The 21,327-nt window shown below is 41.7% G+C and overlaps 1 protein-coding gene across 1 annotated transcript; it reads left to right on the top strand.

Moving 5' to 3' along the window:
- The first annotated feature begins 17,295 nt into the window (after nt 1–17,295).
- LOC122752595 (splicing factor 3B subunit 5-like) lies at nt 17,296–17,636 on the top strand. Its single transcript, XM_043999428.1, has one exon. It carries the CDS (start codon nt 17,296–17,298, stop codon nt 17,554–17,556), a length of 261 nt encoding a protein of 86 aa, XP_043855363.1. The 3' UTR covers nt 17,557–17,636.
- Nucleotides 17,637–21,327: the final 3,691 nt, after the last annotated feature.

Raw genomic sequence — 21,327 nt, 5'->3', positions numbered from 1 at the left:
AAAATCTTTGGATACAGTCCAAGGGAGAGAATTCTGGATTGAAGTTTGAGCAACTTCATTTAAATCCTAGTATTGCTGTGTGATCTTGGACAAGTCCCTATCCTTATTTTTGGTCTCAATCCTTCTTCTGTAAAATAAAGGGATTGAATTAGATGACCTCTAAGGTCTCTTCCGGTTCTAAATCCTCAATGCAAGCTGCTTCTACTCCCTTCCCCTTTTTTCCTTCCCCTCCACCATGACAGATTCTTATTCCTTGTTTCTTTTCTTGACCCCCTTTTCCCTGATCCACCCACCCTCCAAGGTTGGAGTTTGTTTTGCTTATGACCAATTCCTCCCAATATCTCACCTCCCTCTTAGTCTCTCCTCTCCTTTCTCCCAGTTTCCTCCTGTTTCCTCATTGAGATGAATGTATTTCCCTACCAAACTCAATGTGTATTTATGTGTTAGCGTGTGTATGTTTAACCCAGTGATCCTAATGGACTGCATATTAAGCTTCTAAGAACTAGTCTAAGTGTTCAGAGACTTATTTATCATTAAAGGGTTGGCTACCAGGCCATGAATTTTTTTTTCTTTGCCCAAAGCATTTCATGAAGATTATCTATTAAAGCACAGATGGACATATTAATGTCAGTGAAATGAGTCCCCACCTTGATGTCATCATCAATCCTTATGATATTGTAATATACACATAATGTGTTATGCCCCAGTACTCCAATAGACTTGTGCTCTTATAAATGCAAACATTCCTTCCAACAATTAAAATCCTACCCATCCCTGCCTGCCCATCTCCAGTGATTCCTGTATTCATCCTCTCCTGAATCATCCATAAACGGGAGGGGGGAAATCGAGGGTCTACCCAATATGCTGAGGATCTGTATGTATCAAAGTAGGACACAAGACCGCTATCTGATACCTCTCTGTCATGCTATATTATTGGTCTCTCTCTCTGTCCAGTCATATATCTTTATTATGCTACCTTCTATGCTATTTTCATCATTAATCTACTACTGTTTATTCTCTACTGTACCATTTTTTCCCTCCACTGTCCTTTGGATGGTCCATAATTTTGTTTCCTAAGAGACCTATGGTATCCCATGATTTGTAGTCATAAAGCATCACTAGAAAATTATGAATGTTAAAATTATTGTGCATTTCAAGGCAAAAGTCCCCACTTAGGTAATTTTTTTTTTTTACTTTCTATTTGCTCTACTGTAAGAAAGGCTCTTAAACTTAATAGTATAGAGAAAAAATGGACTCATGACTCATGAATCATGTGTTCATTTACTTTCGGTCTTCGTTATCTCATGAAGGAAATAACCCAAGGAAAAGGGGGAAAAATCAAGTCAAAAGTGGAAGGTAGAAGAAAGTTATCTGAATGTGATTTCATTGATGTAGGAGAACCTTAGGTGAGAAAATCATTACCAAAACAGAACAGAAATTTCTCTGTACTGTCTGGTCTAGAGAATAGCTTGGGGACACTTGTCCAGGGTCACAGCCAATATATTATAACCAAGGAAGGATTTGAACCCTGTTCTTCCTCTCTCTTAGGCTAGTCCTTTATTCACTACTCCATAGAGCCTTTCAAGTAGCCATATAGGGGCAGCTAGGTGGCGGAGTGGATAGAGCACTAGCCCTGGAGTCAGGAGGACCTGAGTTCAAACCTGGCCTCAGACACTTGACACTTACTAGCTGTGTGACCCTGGGCAAGTCACTTAACCCTCATTGCCCCACAAAAAAAAAAAAATCAAGTAGCCATATAGTTCAAAAGAAAGTATTGGGGCAGCTAGGTGGCAGTGGTTAAAGCACTGGCCCTGGATTCAGGAGGACCTGAGTTCAAATCCGCCCTCAGATACTTAACTAGCTGTGTGACCCTAGGCAAGTCACTTAACCCCAGTTGCCTCACCAAAAACAAAACAAAACAAAAAAAACCTCCAAAACAAAAGAAAGTGTTATTGGTGCCTTTGGTTTTCAACAATCATTTATGGGATTAGTGCTACCCTTCCCCTCCTCAGCAGTTGTGGGGAGGGAGAGCCAGCATGAAGCCTTCCCTTGTAGCAAAGAACAAGAGTTAAATGGAAACAATCCAAACAATAGCTGGACCTGACAGTTTGCCACCACATCCCCGACCTGTCTTTTGTCTTTTGAGAGTAGGGAGGTATCCCAGTTCACTATCTGTTTGCTGGAACCAAGATGGGTCAATATAATTTCTTAAAGTTTGCCTTGATATTAGTGTGATTTTAAAATATATGCTATTGTAGATATGTATATATTTTCTTCTGATTCTGCCTTAACAAGTCTTTCTAGCTAGCTTTTACAAATTTGTTTTGTCCACAAAGAAGTCAAATGACAGAGAAAAACTGTCGAGGCAGCGTGGCATAGTAGATAGAACGCTGGACCTGGAGTCAGGAGAGCTGAGTTGAAATCTTGTCCCATCATTGATGGACACTTTACTAGTTGACACCCTGAACAAATCATTTCTTTCCTTTAAGTCTCAATTGCCTCATCTTGTAAAATGTATATAATACTAGCACCTACCTCACAGGGTTATTGTGAAGATTCTATAATATATGTTAAATGATTTTTGTACTTTAATGTGCCATACATTCCATATTTACATTTTATTTATTTCAATTAAAATCTATTTTCTGTCTTTCCACCTCTCCCTCCACCATTGGGGGCTAGGGGAAGATCCGGAGAGAAAAACAAGTCCCTTGTAACAAATGAGTTCAGTAAAGCCAATTAAATTCCTTCAGTGGTCATGTCCAAAAAATACATTCTGCTCTGAATCCATCACCTTTCTATCAGGAGGTGAATAGCATGGTTCTGAAAGGCCTTAGCTTAAAAGGCCAAGGTCTCCCACTGCATCCTGGACCATCTCCAGTTGTCCCAATATATATTTTGCCACTGGACACAGATGGCTCTGGATGAGAAAGGGAAGCTGGTGACTTTGCACAGCCCTCCCTCACTTAAATCCAATTCATTCCAAGTCATGACATTACTTCCCTGTTGTCATGATTCTCTTTCAGAACAAAGGAAAGACAACAGCATGGTTCATCACTGGTTTTCTGGAATCATGATGGTCATTGTGTTGATCAGAGTTTTCAGATCTTTCAAAGTTATTTGTTTCTGAGAACTCTGATCAATAAAATGACCAGGGCTCCAGAGGATCAGTGATGAACTATGGTACTTAAAGAAGTGACAGACTCAGGGTACTAAATATTTTTTGGACATAGCCAATGCGGGAATTAATTTTGTTTAACTATCCACATTTGTTACAAGGGTTTTGTTTTCCTTTTCTTTTTCTTTTCAATGGAGAGGGAAGTGGCAAGGGTAAAATAGAGTTTTGTTAATTAGTAAATTTAATTTTTATCAATTTTAGTTTAAAAAAAATTTAAGTCTTTACAATGTTGTTATTGGATAAATTGTTCCTGGTTCTGTGAAAATATTTTAAATTCTCACATGTGTTTTAAAGGGTCTGCGACAAGGCTGACCTGTTCATATATTTGATTTCCCTGCCTCCTGCTGTGAGAGGCCTAGAGAAAGACTGGATCCTAACAGTCTGGAAACTCTGTTCTCACTGGGAGAAAATGGGCCCCACTGAAAAACAAGCCAGCCTCACCTGGGGACTTGAAGAATGCCAATGTCATTTACAGAGTGACACAGTCATGCTATAATTGACCAGACACATTCCAGAGTTCACGGTTGTTGTGTAACAGCAATACATCCAAGGGTGGCTGAAGGCACGAGGCAAAACACACCCTAAGTGTGCGGTTGATGCATAGGGAGCCACACCCCTAGGAATGTCTGATTGCTCAAATGTTCCCGGCCCTCTCTCTCTCTCTTTAGCCTGACAGTGCCGTGCAGGGGAACAGGCCCAACTGGAGGGTTAACTCTATTTTAGGGGATGACAAATTTATTGAGCTGATTGGGTGAGAGTGCTCATCCTTCCTCCTCCCACTGCTCTGTTTTCAAGGATAAACTGCAGGGAGTATTTGCTCAGGATTGATTTGAATGAGGAAGTGCTTACTAAGGACTAAATGAGACTTTGATTGGGGTCTGAGGAAAATCTGCTAACCCAATTGCCCATTTACTCATCATGTTCTTAAAGACATGAGGGAGTCCGAGAGGACATTCCATTGAGAGGGAGGAGGAGACAAGATGGCGACTGTAAATTATATGTCCCATGGCCTAGGAGGCTTGTAAACAGCTCGGGAGTTGAGTGTTATTTTCATTCCTGACTGGTTTGGTGGTGCAAATAACAACTCCATAAACTACTGAAGCCCAGCTGAAATGGTGATGACATAGATTGACCAAGGTGCTCCATGACCAACTTATGAATATTCAGGATTGGATGAATTTGAACTGCTTTCCATCTGGTAGTAGGCAGAGTTTGGTCGGTGCCTGAACTTTGAGCAGTTTAAAGCTGGTATGGAAATCTAATTTTGTAGCCTGAACGAAACAAAAGCCACTCACTCTGAGTGACACAAGGAAGTGACAGTCCAGTAGCCTACCTATTGTAAAACTGCCCAAACCAGACAAGCCATGCTCTTCTCACTGGGTTCCTTTTCCTTTCACTCTGTGGTAGAGTATACATCCTACACAGCTTGGGTATAAGCTAGGTGATTCCCAAACTAAAACAGGTCAGAGGGTCATGCTTCTTAATAAGAGTAAGTAACTCCTGGATATAGTTTAAAGTTCACAAAGTACTTTTTTGTGAAACAGCTCTGTGAGGTAAGGAGTTGAAAGAACTTTAGAAGTGGAGGTAAGAGAAACCAAGGTTCACATCTGGCCTCTTAACCTTGCTGGGGGCACGACCACAGACAAGTCACTCTATTGATCCTCCATTTCCTGATCTTGACTTAGGCACTTGAGATACCATCTAGTCCAAACCCCTTCACCTTGCAGATGAAGTACCTGAGGCCCAGAGAGGTTAAATTGAATTGTTCAAGGTCACATAGGTAAGTAAGTAGCAGAGTGGGGGTGGCAACTCAGGTACCAATTTTCTAACCATTATAACATACAACCATACTATCTCTCTGTAAAATCTGAAGCATGATGCCTGGGATTCTTATGCTATAGGATTGTCAGGAGGCTCAGTAAAAATAATGTATTGAAACATTTTGCATACTTCCACGCACAGAATGCAGTTATGATGTCAATTATGATCATTATGCCCATTTTACAGATGAGGAAACCAAGTGAGACTCAGAGTGGTGAGATGACTTGTCTATCTTTGCACAAAGCCCAGTATTCAAACAAGCGTCTACTATGTTCTAGGTGTTGTGGATGTGAATACAAAATGAGATTTTCCTTTACCCTTAAGTAGTGTATAGTCTATACAACCCAATTTTCTTGCTTCTGAGTCCAGAGTTCTTCCCACCACTTCTGAGACATCATTGGGCATGTTGATGTTATTATTCTTTTGTTTAAGTCCTTACCTAGTCCTCATTCTTAAGAATGACCATGCATGTAGGAAGCTACCATAAAAGCAAGCTTGGTTGATTCGGGGTCATGATGTTTGGCTTTTAAAGCCCTTCAAAGCCTGGTTCCAACCTTATTATATATTAGTCCTCATTCCACATTCTACCATCCAGCCAAACTGGTCTTCTTGATGTCGCTCACACATGACGTGCCATTTTCCATTTTAGTGCCTTTCCACTGGCTATCCTCCATAGCCGGACTGCCCTCCCTCTTCACTTTCACCTCTCAAAATTCCCCTTCAAAATTCTGTTCAAGGCCACAAAACCCTTTGCCCAGATCGTTAAATTTTCAGTGTGAACATTTAAATCTCAGAAATCAGCAAACACTACAAATCAGGGCTTGATTTATTGCTTGATTCATTATCTAGACTTAAGAAAGTGATGGAGAAAATGTCAATCGTGAAGATTAAACTTAAAAGTGGGACATATATACATTTTTAATAACTCGGGGTGGGGGGGAAAGAGGCAATCAGGGTTAAGTGGCTTGTCCAGGGACACACAAGTAGTGAGTGTCTGAGGCCAGATTTGAACTCAGGTCCTCCTGACTCCAGGGCCAGTACTCTATCCAGTGAGCCACCTAGCTGCTCTTGTATATACATTTTTTAGAGAGTTGGTTTTTATTTATTAGCATACCCCTGCCTCCTTCTCCTCTACCCAATTTTACCTTGAACTTATTTTGTATGTATTTTCTTATGTACAGGTCACCTCCATAGAATGTAAGCTTTTCATTTTTGTCTTTGTAACCTTAGCACCTAATATGGTGCCTGGCACATAGTAGGCCCTTAGTAAATGCTTGTGAGTTGATTGATGGATGGTGCTAAAAGACTAGGAAAGTTGGGAGGGGGCCAAGCCAGAGTAACAGTTTTTATAAACTTGCAGGTCACAAGTGTCCATACCCTATAACCTCCCCTCCCTTTATCTCCCAACACCACTCCTGCCCACCCCAACTTCAGGGTGGAAGGGGACTTTCCCTCTGTAACCACCAGGGTCTATGGTGGTGAACAAATATGATGACAAAAAGAGCTGTGTGGTTTTTGCTCTATTAGAAGCACAGGAAAAAAAAACAAAACCTCTCAGGCAGTCTGTAGAAGGAGAAGAAAAGGTCAGCAGGGAAAGAAGAGATCTGCACAGGCCCAATATGGAGGCAGAGTGGTCAATTGGGCCTCTGTTCCCCACCAAGGCCAGCGCACTCCTGAAATCTGGCTTACCTCTTTGGAGAGACCCAAATTGCCAGTGACCCCTGAGTGGAGACCTGAGTCAAGGATCAAAGTCTTTGAAGGGAAGTGGGAGGAGATGAGATGATTCAGTATCTCTCTAAAGAGATAATCCCCCTTTCCTGAAAGCTCCCTTTATAGCAGATCATTTTCAAACTCTCATTTCTCTGCTTTAACCACTAGCCTGAATTTGAAAGCAGCATTTCTAGGCCAATAGCCATTATTTTTCAGCTCTCCAGCTTGGTTTTCTGAGGAGGCCCGGTCTCTGAAGAGCATATAATTCTCCAGGCTACAGATGAACAATAATATATTATGCTATTATGTTAACGTTGGGATTAGGGGTTGAAACAGCTGTAACCGATCTAGGACAGGCCTGAAATGGTGTGCTTTGGGGAATATAATTTTGGGTCTGGAACCCACATGTAGGTCGGAACCAGAGAGGACAAAAACCACCAATTTGAGGCAACCAGACTATAAATCTTCTAGGGTTTCTGTGGGTTGCAAAATCCTTATAACAGGTGGGAATATTGAAAGGCTTCAGATGATCCTTGGGGGTGGGGGGAAGGATCTCATGCCTATTGGGACTGCATGGTTTATAGAGAGAAAAAGGATACAACAGCCTGTAGTTCTTCCAATTCATTCCCTACCTACCAGGTATACAGATGAATAATAGATAGAAAAGCACACCTGCTAAACTTTAGGAGAAACTTAATCTATTTTCTATGCCCTCACGTCAGACCCATGCATCTTTTACATCTCCTTTCTATTCCCCCCGCTTCCCCTATACACACTCCCTTTGCTGGGAATATATACCCTGTGTGATTGAAAGCTAGATGAACTCTAAAGGCTCTAAAGAATCTCCAAAATAGGATCAAGGAGCAATCAGACAGTTTTGCAATTGGCTAGTGTTACAGGTGGTGAGGTAGATAGAGTTGCTGGGCCTGGAGTCAGGAAGACTAATCTTCATGGGTTCAAACACATACTAGTTATGTGATCCTGGGCAAGTCACTTAACTCTGTTTACCTCAGTTTTCTCATCTGTAAAATGAGATGGAGTAGGAAATGGCAAGCCACTGCAGTGTTTTTGCCAAGAAAACCCCAAATGGGGTCATGAAGAGTCAGACACAACTGAAAAAAACCTCACAACCGAACAACAAAAAAGTCTATCTAAGGGTGGTGACATACTCCAGGCATAGAATAATGAAACTTCTGCAAACTGCTGCATGGTTTGGATGTTCCCTGTGCCTTGGTTTACCATTTTGGATAGTTATTAAAATGAATAGAATATTCCCTGAGGGCCAAACAATGACCTAAGGGAAAGACCCCTGAAGATCAACCCCCAGCACTCTGTTCTCATCATAGAGTTTCCCCTTGTGCTGATTCAGAGCCTGGTGACCAACCCTTTCAGGTGTGTTGCAAAATTCCCGAACAAAGATACATTTGAAATGAACTCAGCTGAAGGTAAAGAGTGGCAGGTGTGACTTCAAAGTTGGACAGATTCTAGCAAACAGCATTATATACTGTCACCCGTAGTTCTCTAAGGCTACATGTTCCCTCATCTCCATGCTGAAATGTCTGCAGAACTAGTTAAAAAGGAAAGACTTCTGACAAGGGAAAGGATGTTAATTTAATGCTCTATAAAATTTTGCAGTTTTGGCAAGTCTGCCTTAAATAAAAACAACATAAATGATTCCTTAGGGTCCTGCCCAAATTCAGCAATAGGACTATTGTCTGACTTGCTATGCTAGAGATTTCAGAATCAGGTAGCTTGGATTCTGTTCCCCAGTTCCAATGCTGACCCGTTGGGTGACTTTGGATATGCTATTTAACCTCTATATCTTGATTTGCCTATGTCTAAAATGGGTATGTTGCAAGTTGGAAAGAAAATTTCTTCAGGAAAAAAACAACCCTAGAATCAAAATGCTAGCAAGTTCTATCTGTCACATGGCAAAACTAAAACAGAAGAGAAAAGATTGGGGTAGAGGGAAGAATACTTTACCATCAAACTATCCCCACCAGCAACAGACCAAACACTTACTTTGGCCTCAACAGCCCATACCAAGGTCTGTTTGGATCTTTGAGGAAAACCTTAGCAGTTATTGGCCAGACTCCATTACAGAATGGCCTACCTGATCTAGGCAAAAGCTCATGGACCATTTTTACTAGTTCTTTCATTGTACAGGCACTCCTTGGTTATCTGTGGATTATCAACAAACTCTTAGATTATCCACTTTGGGGATTGTCTCTGTCAAATATTTTCTTTAGCCATCTGGCATGTTTCAGGGCCACCTGTCCCTCCTGAGCCATCCATACCAGCCAGTTTGTGCTCAAAAACCCCAAGCTCATTTTAATATTATTATAAATAAAAAGATAATTAGGAAGGTAAAGCTGAACCCCGCCCAAGCCCCTATAAAATAATACTTATTCTAATCCCAGCTCACATTTGTATAGTGTTTTCTGTTGTATAACCTTTTGAGGTATATAGTACCAGCATTGTTATCCAAATAGAACATAAGCTTTCTGAGGGTAGAGACTATTTCATTTTTGTCTCTATGGAGCTTGCACTTAAAATGGTGTTTAGCCCATAGTAGGTGCTTATTAAATGCTCATTGAACTAATGAATGAATGAATGACTTCCTGTTTTACACATGAAGAAAGCTAGACGCAGAAACATTAAGTGACTTGCTCTCTTTGATAGCAAACATTACTCAAGTCTCAAATTCTAGGCTTTGAACAACAAGGTCAATGCACTCCTTATTATACTACACCTTCTCTCAATATAATCCATTCTAAAGCTAAGTGAAAATTGATTTTAGATTAATTAACCCAATACCATTCTTCTAGGGGTCCAGAGAATTGAGAGACAATGACACTGAGTAACAATGTAATATAAGAGAAAGGCCATTGAGAGTGAAGTTAGGAGAGGCCTAGGCTTGAGGAGATATGAGGAGTATGAATGCAGTAGAAAGAGTTACACCATTGTGGCCTTGGGAAGGTCACTTCTTATCTTGTCCTCATCTGTAAAAATGGGGCTACTGAACTGATGCCTTCCCCCATAAAATTCCTGTGTATTTATTTTATATATGCTCTTGTAATCTATGTTAATTCCCCCAACAGAATGGAATCTCCTTGAGGGCAGGCAGTGTTTCATTTTGCCTTTGTATCTTGAAGGTTGGCACATAGTAGGTGCTTAATTCTTTTGATAACTTTTGATGACCACTAAGGTTCCTTCCAATTCCAAATCTATGATCCTATAAATCCCACCTTCAACCCTTACTAATTGTTTGACCATGGACTTACCATCTTTAAGTCTTATTTTTTGTAAGATGGGGAGAAAAATATGTCTATCAGAGATGAAGGTTATGGTATTTGAAATCTAGGGAACCAGGTGAGCAAAGATTCCGAGTTTGGTCTGAGTCTTGGCAGATAGTCCAGTTTGGCTGAAGTATAGAGCATGGGAGGAAGAGAAGTGTGAGATAAAGGGGCACTAAATCATGAAGGATCTTGGAATGCCAGGGTAAGGTGTACGGATTTTATTCAGGGGGCAACTGGAGGTCATTAAAATGTTTTAAGCGCTGAGTGTTATAATCAGATAGGTCTGTGCATAAGGAAAATTAACTAGACAGCTATGAACTATGAAAGGAATGGATTGGAATGGGGAAAGAGTAGAGGCTGGAAGACTAATTGAAGGGCCATTACAGTTGTCCAGATGGGTGGAGGCAGCAGGATATTCATATAGGATGTGATAGATGAAAATTTTTGCAGAGGTAGTAGCATCAATAGAAACTTGGTTCCGGGTTGGATATGGGGATGGAAAGGGAGAGAGAGACAGAGACAGAGAGAGACAGACAGACAGATAGACACAGACACAGACAGAAAGACAAAGACTGACAGAGACAGAGAGAGAAACACCAAGATATTAAATATAAGGTGACTGGGTGAATGGTGATACCAAGAATGATTTTAGTGAGATGAGAAAGACAGTGATTTTGGGGAGAAAGACAAGCTTGGTTTGAGACACATTGAGTTTGAGGTGCTCTTGGAATCTCCTAATGGAGTTGCAAATCCGGAATCGCATTGGTTTTTTTTTTTTAATTTTTTATTTTTTTGAGGCAACGGGGGTTAAGTGACTTGCCCAGGGTCACACAGCTAGTAAGTGTCAAGTGTCTGAGGCTGGATTTGAATTCAGGTCCTCCTGAATCCAGGGCCGGTGCTCAATCCACTGCGCCACCTAGTTGCCCCCAAAGATTTTCTTTTTTTTTCTTTTTTTTTTTAGTGAGGCAATTGGGGTTAAGCGACTTGCCCAGGGTCGCACAGCTAGTAAGTATTAAGTGTCTGAGGCCGAATTTGAACTCAGGTACTCCTGAATCCAGGGCTGGTGTTCTATCCACTGTGCCATCTAGCTGCCCCCAGAATTGCATCGTTTATGAGAAACATCCCCCATTCATCCTCTCCTTGTGTCTATAGAGCTCCATAAATCACTTCTGGGTACTGGGGGCAGGAAAACCATACAGGTGGGACCAATCTGCTTTCCTCAGTGTTCTCAGTACTTCCTCAGACTTGCAAAGGAGTATGGGGAGGGAGTGCTACTGCTATTGTCATTTGACTAACTGGTTCTGAGACCAAACTTAGACATCAGTAGAGTCTCCTTTTTGGCAACTCTGAGCCCAAGTGGCCTACATGGGTAGGGAGTACAAAAAAGCCAATGGCAGTGGTCTTCCTGTGGAAAATACCAAATGACTTTAAAGACAGAGAGAGAAACAGAGAGACAGAGACAGAGACAGAGAGACAGACAGAGACAGAGACAGAGAGACATAAAGAGAGACAGAGGCAGAGACACAGAGAGAGAGAGAGATAGAAACAGAGACAGACACACAGAGAGACAGAGAGACAGATGCTACACACAAGGAAACCAGGGTCATTCCAAGGTGCTTGACATAGTCTTTGGGGGTAAAATCACAAAAGCTACCATTTGTATGTATAGGTTTTTAAGCACTTTGTGTATATTACCTCTTTTGATCCTCACCTAATAAGGCCACCTAATAAGCTCTGGCTATTATCCCCCTTTTGTAGATAAGGAAACTGAGTGAGACCCCTTGTCCAGGGTCATACAACTGGTGAGTGTGAATCAAGATTCAAACACAGGCTTTCTTGACTCTAAGGCTAGCTACATCCACAATTAAGCATCTATTATGCACCAGGAAGCTAGTTGGCACAGTGGATAGAGCACCAGTCCAGGAAAACTTATCTTCTTGAGTTCCAATCTGGTCTCATACATCTACTGGCTGTGTGACCCTGGGCAAGTCACTTAACCTGGTTTGCCTCAGTTCCCTTATTTGTCGAATGAGTTGGAGAAGAAAATGGCAAACCACTCCAGTGTCTTTTCCAAGAAAACCCCAAATGGCGTCACAAAGAGTCAGACTGGACTGAAACGAGTGAACAACAAACTAATGCATCAACCACCATGCTAGATAGCTGACAGGAGGAAGAGAATAGGCCCAACCTACCCCCCAAGCTTCTCTCTTTCTCCGTCTCTCTGCCTCTTTTTCTTTATCTCTTGCCCTCTTTCTGTCTCATCTTTCTGTCTCTGCCTCTCTACAGGAAAGCTCTGAAGGCGTACCATCCTCCTCCTCTCCCTCCTCACATCCTCCTGCTCACTCTGCTGTGTGTGTGTGTGTGTGTGTGTTCCTGTACTCTCTCCTCTGAAGGAATTTCACCTGAACTGTGCTGTCAGCAGGAAGGGTAGATGACAAGAATCGTGTTTTTTCAGGGTTCTGAGCAGGAACATGGCCCACATGTCTCTCTGATGGAGGGTAATCACAGTGAAACTCAGCACTAAAGTAGAAAACAGTGGCCGCCCACAGGAACTGCAGTGTGTGCACCCACTGCCACAATGTAGGTTAGTTAGCAGAGCTGCCTCAAGGAAGCAGCCTTGGGCTTCCATGAGCTCGTGACTCAGTCATGACTGGAAATGGGATCGCTTTTTCACTCACTGTTTTTAACCGTTTATTCATAAAGCAATTTTTCACTTTTCATTTATTTTCACATCTCCTCATGGTCTTCTGCTTTGCCTCCACCTTACCTTACCCTCACTCAACTGTTCAATTTTTCTCAATCCTTTTTGTAAACTTCAACTTTTAGATGGTCAAAGCCTTCCTCCCTTGGTTAACCGAAAAGTTTTTTTGTAGCATCTTCTGTAATGAGTCTCAATTCTAAAGTCATTCTTCTCCTTTCACTACCAATCTATTTCTATCCCTACTCCTTTTCTTTTCCTTTCTTTTTTGAGGGTGGGAGGAACAGCAATTTAATTCTCTTGAATTCACTCAAAAGCTAACATATCTTACCTTTGCTAAAAATTAAACAAATAAATAAGTGAATGAATGAATAAATAAATAAATAAATAGCTAGATAAATAAACATCTCCCTCCTCCCATGCAACAGAGAGGCAGGGTGATATTGGGGCAGAACACTAATTACATTCTCATTCAAGGGCATGTAATATCGTCATCCGTAAAGTTGCTATCTGTAAGGGGCTAAAATTCTAGCTAGACCGTCTAAAAATCTAATGAGTGGTTGCCATAAATTATAAACTTTAGAAGGAGTTTAGACTTTTAAATATTTATTAAGGAGCATAAGGATTTGGTGAGGAGAGAGAAAGAGGCCAAGATTCCTTCATCTATCTGTCTCAGGGAGCCAGCATCTCAGCTCCACTCAAACTGAGGTCCTGGGTGAAAAGAGAGCCCCTTCACCCCTTCCTCCTCCCAGAAGCCTCCTGAAAAACCAGAAACAGGGCCGTCCACACACACAGCTCCAAGCTAATTGGCTGATAACTGATTGACAGAACTAACAGGTGGCTCTATAGCTACAAGCCGGCCAGCTTTGGGACGCTAATGCCACATGGCTTGTCCTCACATGGCTTCTCCTCATGGCGGAGCTTCCCTACAGTATCTCTCCAGCAGGGGCAGCATTCCAATTCTCATAGGCACAAACATTAATAAAAACATCATTGACTCAAAATGTAATAGATCCTACTTTTGTCATATATATATATATATATATATATATACACACATACATACACACATATTAGATATTTTATATCTATTTGTCTGTTTATCCAACTATCAGTCAGTCAGTCTGTCTGTCTGTATATATACATCTCCCTCCTCCCACACAGGAGAAGTGGGGAACTACTGAGACAGAACGCGGTACACATTTTCAGCCAAGGACAAAAACATTAACTGATTGTAATTAAGCAAAAACCTTGCCTGATGATCTTTGTCACCAGAAAGGTTCAATCTGGAGGGGGCTAGGAAATGACTGTAAAATAACTATTTTTTAAAAATCAATAAAAAATTTAAAACCCACCACAATAACAGACTTTTTCATTGTTCTCTTCCTCATAACAGGCAGCTGGACCCACTACTACTGGGGAATTCACCTTTTTCCTTTCAGGTGAGAACATTAATTAAAGAGAAGGGCTTCTAGTTTTCAAAAAAATGATGAGGGTCCCTATGTTGTAATTCTCTTTATCCTGAAGAAGTTACAATGGTCCTACCTACGTGTGGCTGGCCCTTCCTAGGCACTGGAACTAACTTCTGCTCCTTGTATCTCTAAGGCAAGAAAACCAAAAGTACTTATAACTATAATACAGGCCTCTGGGAAACAGAAACCAAAGAAAATAAAAAAGAATCATAGAAACATGGAGTGTTGGAAATGGCAGAAACTCTTAAAGAACATGATCTCATGCTTTTCTTTTACAGGTCTCCAAGGTAGCTGAGGCCCAGAAAAATTAAAGTGTCTTTATCCATAGTCATAAAGATTCTTTGCGGCAGATCCAGGACTAGATTGAGGGAATCCTGACCCTTTTTCTGGCATCTCCTCCATGTAAGAGAAAGCTAGAAAATTTCTCAATAGACTCAAATCTCACTTGGGTATTTCTTTTAAGTTCTTGGCCAAGTTGATCATGGAAGGGTAGAACAGAGTGATAATTCTAAGGTAAGGTCTAATACAGGTCTTTTTTTTCTGTTCTCAGAATCTTTGTCAGTCTGGGGAAGCCTATGAATCCTTTCTCAGAACAATGTTTTTAAATGCATAAAATAAAATACATAATACATGTTAGTATACAATTGTCAGAATATTTTTTTAAAAGTTAACAGACAGGGGCAGCTAGGTGGTGCAGTGGATAAAGCACCGGCCCTGGATTCAGGAATAACACTTGGCACTTACTAGCTGTGTGACCCTGGGCAAGTCACTTAATCCCCATTGTCCCAAAAAAAGCCCAAACAAACAAAAAGTTAACAGATATCCGCCCCCCCCCCTTCCCCGAGGCTAAGAATTCCTTCCCTAATGCATTTTAGCTGGTGGGAATTCCATCAATCTCCTTGTTAGCCAAGGCTGCTCCTCCCCTCTTCCTGCTTCTCTACTTGGGGCTGGTTCTCAGTATCCTACACATAAGAGCTGCCCCTCTTGAGCTCCTACCACATGACTTCTTAACACGGTTGGCACTGTATGGGGAAGCCCCAGCTTTCAAGGTCTCCTAGGACCAGAAGTTCAGACCATTTGTTTCAACAAAATAACAATAAATGAGACAGGATGGGATCAAGGGGTGCTCCCTAATGTGCTGGACTGGAAAGACTCCCATGGAGGTAGGCATGAGTCCTCTTGCCCTGTGAGGAGAAGCATGCTCTGATTCAGCAGATGGGAGGGCAGGCATTGGGGTTACCCTGATCATGGTTATTATATATATATACATACATATACATTCATACATACATATATACACACATATATACATATATAGAGTTGTCTCTTGACTATAAATTAAATACCAGACCACATGAGGCCCACTGGAAGGTAAATGGCCTCAGCATTTTACACTAAAAATCTTACAAGTTTCTGGCTCCTAGGTTATTTGAAAGACTAATGATTAGGATTAATCCCACATTAGTGATCTAGAAGAGGCCTAAAGCTAGTTGACCCTATGATGCCAAGCAAGGTATTTCAGGATCTGAATCCTCTTCTAGAGCTCCAGAAAAGGCTAAACTACAGCATGGGTACTAATTCCTTTTGTTTTTGTTGTTTTGGAGGTAATCAGGGTTAAGTGACTTGCCCAGGGTCACACAGCTAGTAAGAGTCTGAGATGGGATTTGAGCTCAGGGCCCTTGCTCTATCCACTGTGTCACCTAGCTGCCCCTATTCTTTTTATTTTTAACTAAACTCCCTTCTGCTATAGTTTAATCTCATTTCCTTTGTTTTTTGCCCTTATTGACAACCAATGGTGAATAGCTGATCTCCATGTTCTGGATAATGACTTCTAGCCAACCAAACCAAAACCAAAACCAAAACCAAAACCCAACCCAAACCCAACCAATACCTGCTAACTTTAGTCCAGTAAGATTGGAACTTAGCGTGTTCATTGTCTTTTCCTGTGTTTTATGAAACATTGTCTAAGACCCACAAAGTATTCTTGGGATATAACTCTTTATGGCAGGCCGAGGCTTTGCCAAGAAAGGAGGTATGATTTATGGTGGCAACTCTTATCCAAAGGGTTTGGGGGGGAATTTTTGTTGTTGTTGAATTTTTTTTTTTTTGGTGAGGGATTTCAAAAGTGATTGTAGCAATGGTTCTGCAGAATAGAGGGACAGGCAGTGCACCATTTGGCACATTTATGACAATAGGGCTCTGGTTTTCTTAACTCCACAGTTACATATTGGCAGGATTTCAAATTCTTGGGACAGATGTTTAAGTAAATTTAAAGAAGACAGTGAAACACTTTTAAAACACCAGATAGTATAGGGTCACAATATGAAAAAAAGTCATTCTTTCCTTCACTTGCAAGTATCAAGTTAACTTGAAAGCCAGAAGAGCGATATAGAAAGGGTCGGTCCTGTATTTAGGTCAGAGAACCCAGGTTCAAATTCTAGCTCTATTTACTGTTAAGTGGCACAGTAGGTAGAGCAGGGGGCCTGGAGTAAGGAAGACTCAGCTTCAGCAGTTCAAAACTGGCCTCAGATGCTTACTAGCTGTGTGACCCTGGGCAAGTCACCTAGCCCTGTTTGCCTCAGTTTCCTCATCTGTCAAATGAGCTGGAGAAGGACATGGCAAACCATTCCCGTGTCTTTGCCAAGAAAACCCCAAATGAGGTCATGAAGAGTCAGACACAACTGAAAAAAACAACTGAACAACAACTGAGTCCTTGGGCAAGTTAGTTTCTTTCTCTGGATCTGTTTCCTCATCTGTAAAATGAGGGGCTTGGACTCCATGACTTTGAAGGTCCCTCTCAGACCTAAACGTAGACTCCTATTGATCCCAAGGTAGGAAAGGATAGCACAAGGCCCCTTTTGAACACAGAAAAGGACCACATAGCAAGCATGAAATTAGATTTTTTTTTCCCTTTGGTAGTAAAATAACAATCTGTTACATGGTTTCCAAAGGAATAATGGAGGTTTAAGTGGTCTTTTTCCCAGATGGGGAAATAAGCATTTATTAAATGCCTACTATGGATGAAGATACAACAAGAGCTCTCTGCCAGGGGAACGCTACAGGTGTGACGGCTGCCACCTGGACTAAAGAAGCAGCGCAGGGCGAGTCCTCGGCACCATGACGGACCACTACACCATCCACAGCCAGCTGGAGCACCTTCAGTCCAAGTACATCGGCACGGGCCACGCCAACACCACCAAGTGGGAGCGGCTGGTGAACCAGCACCGTGACTCGTACTGCTCCTACATGGGTCACTTCGACCTCCTCAACTACTTCGCCATCGCGGAGAACGAGAGCAAAGGGCGCGTGCGCTTCAACCTGATAGAGAAGAGGCTGCAGCCCTGCGGGCCCCCGGCCGACAAGCCCGAGGAGAACTGAACCCCCGGCGCCCTCCGACCATGCCCCCGACGCAGACGTCCGCCTGAAGGCCACGCCGTCCTGCCGCCCCCACGATGCCTCAACCGGGCCGCTCTGCCTGTTAAGAAGGGCCACGACACTGTGACTGTGGGGTGACCTCAGCGCTGACTAGTGCCCGGGCAGCGACTCTGGAGAGGGAGTTAACTTGGAAACGTGTTGGGATTTTGGCGTTTGTTTTTTCTCTCCTCATAAAGTTAACAATCTTCTGAGGAAAAAAAAAAAAGAAGATACAACAAGAGGCAAAAGAAGGAATATCTGCTCTCCAAGACCTCAGAGTGTAATGGGGAAGACAATATGAAAAACCACTATATAAAATAAGATAGGATAAATTGGAGATAACTTGGATGGAAGGCACTGGAATTGAGATGGAATCAAGAAAGGCTTCTTGGAAGAAGATGTAATTTAAGCTAGCACTCAAAGGAAGACAGAGGAGCCAGAAGGCGGAAGAATATCCCAGGCATGGTGAACTGCCAGTGAAAATGCTTAGAATTAGGAGATGGAATGTGTTCTGTGAGGAGCAGCAAGAAGTCCGGTGTCACTAGATCACAGAGTGTGTGGGGGAAGGGAAGTAAGATAGAACATAAGAAGACTGGAAAGGTAGGAAGGTGCCCGCCTGTGAAGGCCTTTGAATGCCAAATAGAGAATTTCGTATTTGATTCTGGAGGTGAAAGGAAGCCGCTGGAGTTTATTGGATGGGCTTGTTTGTGAGACGTGGTCAGATCCACACTTTCCAAAGGTTAATTTGACAGGGGAGTGGAAAATGGACTGGAGTGGAAAAAAGGCTTGAGGCCAGGAGATCAACCAGCAAGCCATTCCAGGCCTGAGAGGATGAGGGTCTGCACAGTTAGAGGAAGAATATGAGGGGTGTTGAGAAGATAAAATTGACAAGAAATTGGATATGGGAGGGGTGAGAAAGAAAAGTTGTGAGGCCTGATGGGGGAGTATGGTGGTCCCCTTGACAGTAATAGGGAAGTTCAGAAGGGAGGAGGGTTTGGGGTGGGGGGGAAAGTTCAGCTTTGGACACAGTGAAGTTTAAGATGTCTATAGGGCATCTAGTTTGAGATAACTGATAGACAGTTGGAGATACAAGTCTGGAGATTAGGAGAGAGTTTTGGGGCTGGATAAGTGAGAATCACCAGCATACAGCTGATTAAAACAATGAGAGCTGATGAGGTGACCTCATCATAGAGGGAGAAGACAAAGACAAGCTATTTATACACAGGTTTGAGATTTTTAAATTGTTGTCTTTTTAAGGTCCATAATCCCAAGGGCACAATTCGCTCTAATTCCAGGAGCAAGGCAATGCTCTCAGATGTTCACTTTCCCCTAACTCCAATGGGACATGTTTATCTTGTGGACGCCTATGTTTGACCTCGCCTATCCACAGCTGACCGAATCCTAGGCAGAGTTGAGACTTGCCTGTGTAATGTCATGTCTAGAGGTCAAAGGCTACCCTCCATGCCCACACTGACTAAGGTCCTCCCTCCACGATGACTTTCCTCCCACCTACTAATTGATATTTGAAATTCCTTTAATAGACCATGTCTCCCATTCCAAAATTAGAAATGACCCAAAATGGGGAGAATAAAAGTTGCTTGGCACATTCACTAAAATGACTGATGATATCAGACTTTGAGAGTTAGAAGGAACCTTAGAAATCATCTAGTGTAAATGGCTTTGCAGCCAAAGATCTTTAGCTTGGAATCAGGTTTTTCTAGGAGGGGAAAAAGCTCTGGCATCCAGAGGTTGTACAAGAAGACAGGTCAGGTTTAGGGACAAGACTCTCTCCATTTCAGAGTCCTGTCTACTGCATAATCCAAGGAGGTCAGATACAGGGAAAGGTTCTATGTACTTTAAAAATGCAGTTACAGGAGTACTTTTTTGGTGGCAGCAAAAAAGGAAACAAAGTGGATGTCCACTGGATTAAACAGTGGTCTATGAATGTAATAGATGATATAATTAATAGCCTCTGAAGAATTCAGAGAAACTTGAGAAGACATTCATGTTATGTGAGAATACAATAATGTAAAGGAAAACAACACTGAAAGTAATGTTCTGATAGCTGGTCAATTCAGAGACCAGTCTTGAATCTGGTCTTTCTCTTCTGGGCAGAGGTGAGGAAATGCTAAGGTATATCTCTCTCCCTCCCTCCCCCCAAGCATGAAGTATATGTAGTGAGACATGGTAGATGTTTTGTTTACTTCATTGTGGTAAGGTGGAGTTCTATAATGTTGGGGGTAGAGGATTGGGAAGTGACAAAAAAAAAATCAGTAAAATTTTTAAAGTCAGTCCTCTTTGTGTGTATACAAGGCCACTACTGAGACAGCTGAAGACATGGCAGCAATCAGTAAAGCATGAACATTTATATTTAATTTACATTTTGACAATTTGTACATAAATAACAATGTAAACCAGTTCGTAAACATAAGATAGTTTGTTGTTCTAGCAAAGTAAAAAGCCGATTAACTTTGGTCAGTTTTTCCTTTGAGAAAAGCAAAACCACTTTTGATTTTTTGCTACATTCACATGTGAGAGGCCTAAATAGGGGAAGGTCAGGAGAACTATGGACAGTAAATTCAAAATTTTTAAAGCTGCAGTATATAAATCTTTGAAAAACTTGAACACAAAAGCACTAAAAGCCAAAAAAAAAAAAAAAAGAGCAGAGGGAAAAGGGGTTGAGGGATAAGAAAAGTGTGTCCAGTGTCCGAGTAGTGATGCTTTGGTTTATCTACGTTTAAGTACTGTTTAACCACATTGCTACGAGTAAATTGGTCAGCCTTGCTATTCCTAGATGAAGAAATTACATGTAAAATTGGTCCTACATATTCTTCATTCACATGCTTCCCTGGGTTATCTTGAGTTCTTTTTTCCTAGTTACCAATTGATTAGCCATTTTTATTTCTATCATAAAATCCTGCAAGTTATACAATGGTCTGATCAGAGACCTGCAAGTAATAGGGACATAAAGACAACGTAGACCAAGTAGTAAATGGAGATTTGCTTCTGATGCTGGGTGTGACCACATAACTCAAATGTGGCACAATGAAATAAAACTCTATCAGGCTGTCTCTGTCCCTGACACTCAAAGATAATTTATTCTACTCATATCCACTGGTCTTTGGGGTGTTGCCATATATAGGGTGGGATTTTCCCCTTTTCTGTCAAAGTTTTGGGGTCTTCCCTTTTTAGACCTTATAACCTACAGAAAAAAAGGAGCATACACATATGCATAGTAAGAGATTCTTTAAAATGCCCAACACAGCATCATCATCCTGGGTTTGAGGTCATCAGGTATGATGCAAAGTTTCTTGAAAAGGTTTGATTTTCATATTTTTATGAAAATTAGGTTCTATTACATGGTTTGGCTCACAATGTAAGTGACATAAATATATATACACATATAGTATAGCGGCATAAATAAAATGTATAAATACACACCATTCTCTGCTACACCTTGAATGCAAACATGAGATCTTTGGGCTTAGCAAATGGAGAAAAAAATAACACTCATGCGCCTGGAGGAGAGAGGGGAAAAGAAGTAATCCAATAGTCCCCTGTCATAATTGTCTTCAACTGGCCTACCACTCAGGTGTCATCAGTGGCACTGGTGTAGAGTGGGAGGAATGGTATCCTCTCCCTTCCCTGAATTGGGGCTCCATTAGTATGAAATTACCAGAACATGGCCCCCTTAGTAGTTACGGTTTAATGTCTATGTTGTTTCCCTAACTAGGT

This window comes from Dromiciops gliroides, chromosome 4 (genome assembly GCF_019393635.1).
Source record: "Dromiciops gliroides isolate mDroGli1 chromosome 4, mDroGli1.pri, whole genome shotgun sequence".
NCBI lineage: Eukaryota > Metazoa > Chordata > Mammalia > Microbiotheria > Microbiotheriidae > Dromiciops > Dromiciops gliroides.
Note: the sequence above shows the minus strand (reverse complement) of the source record. Positions and strands in the feature narration are given on the sequence as shown.

Excerpts from the sequence above, each read along its gene's own strand:
- LOC122752595 (XM_043999428.1), top strand. The coding sequence starts at position 17,296 with ATGACGGACCACTACACCATCCACAGCCAGCTGGAGCACCTTCAGTCC.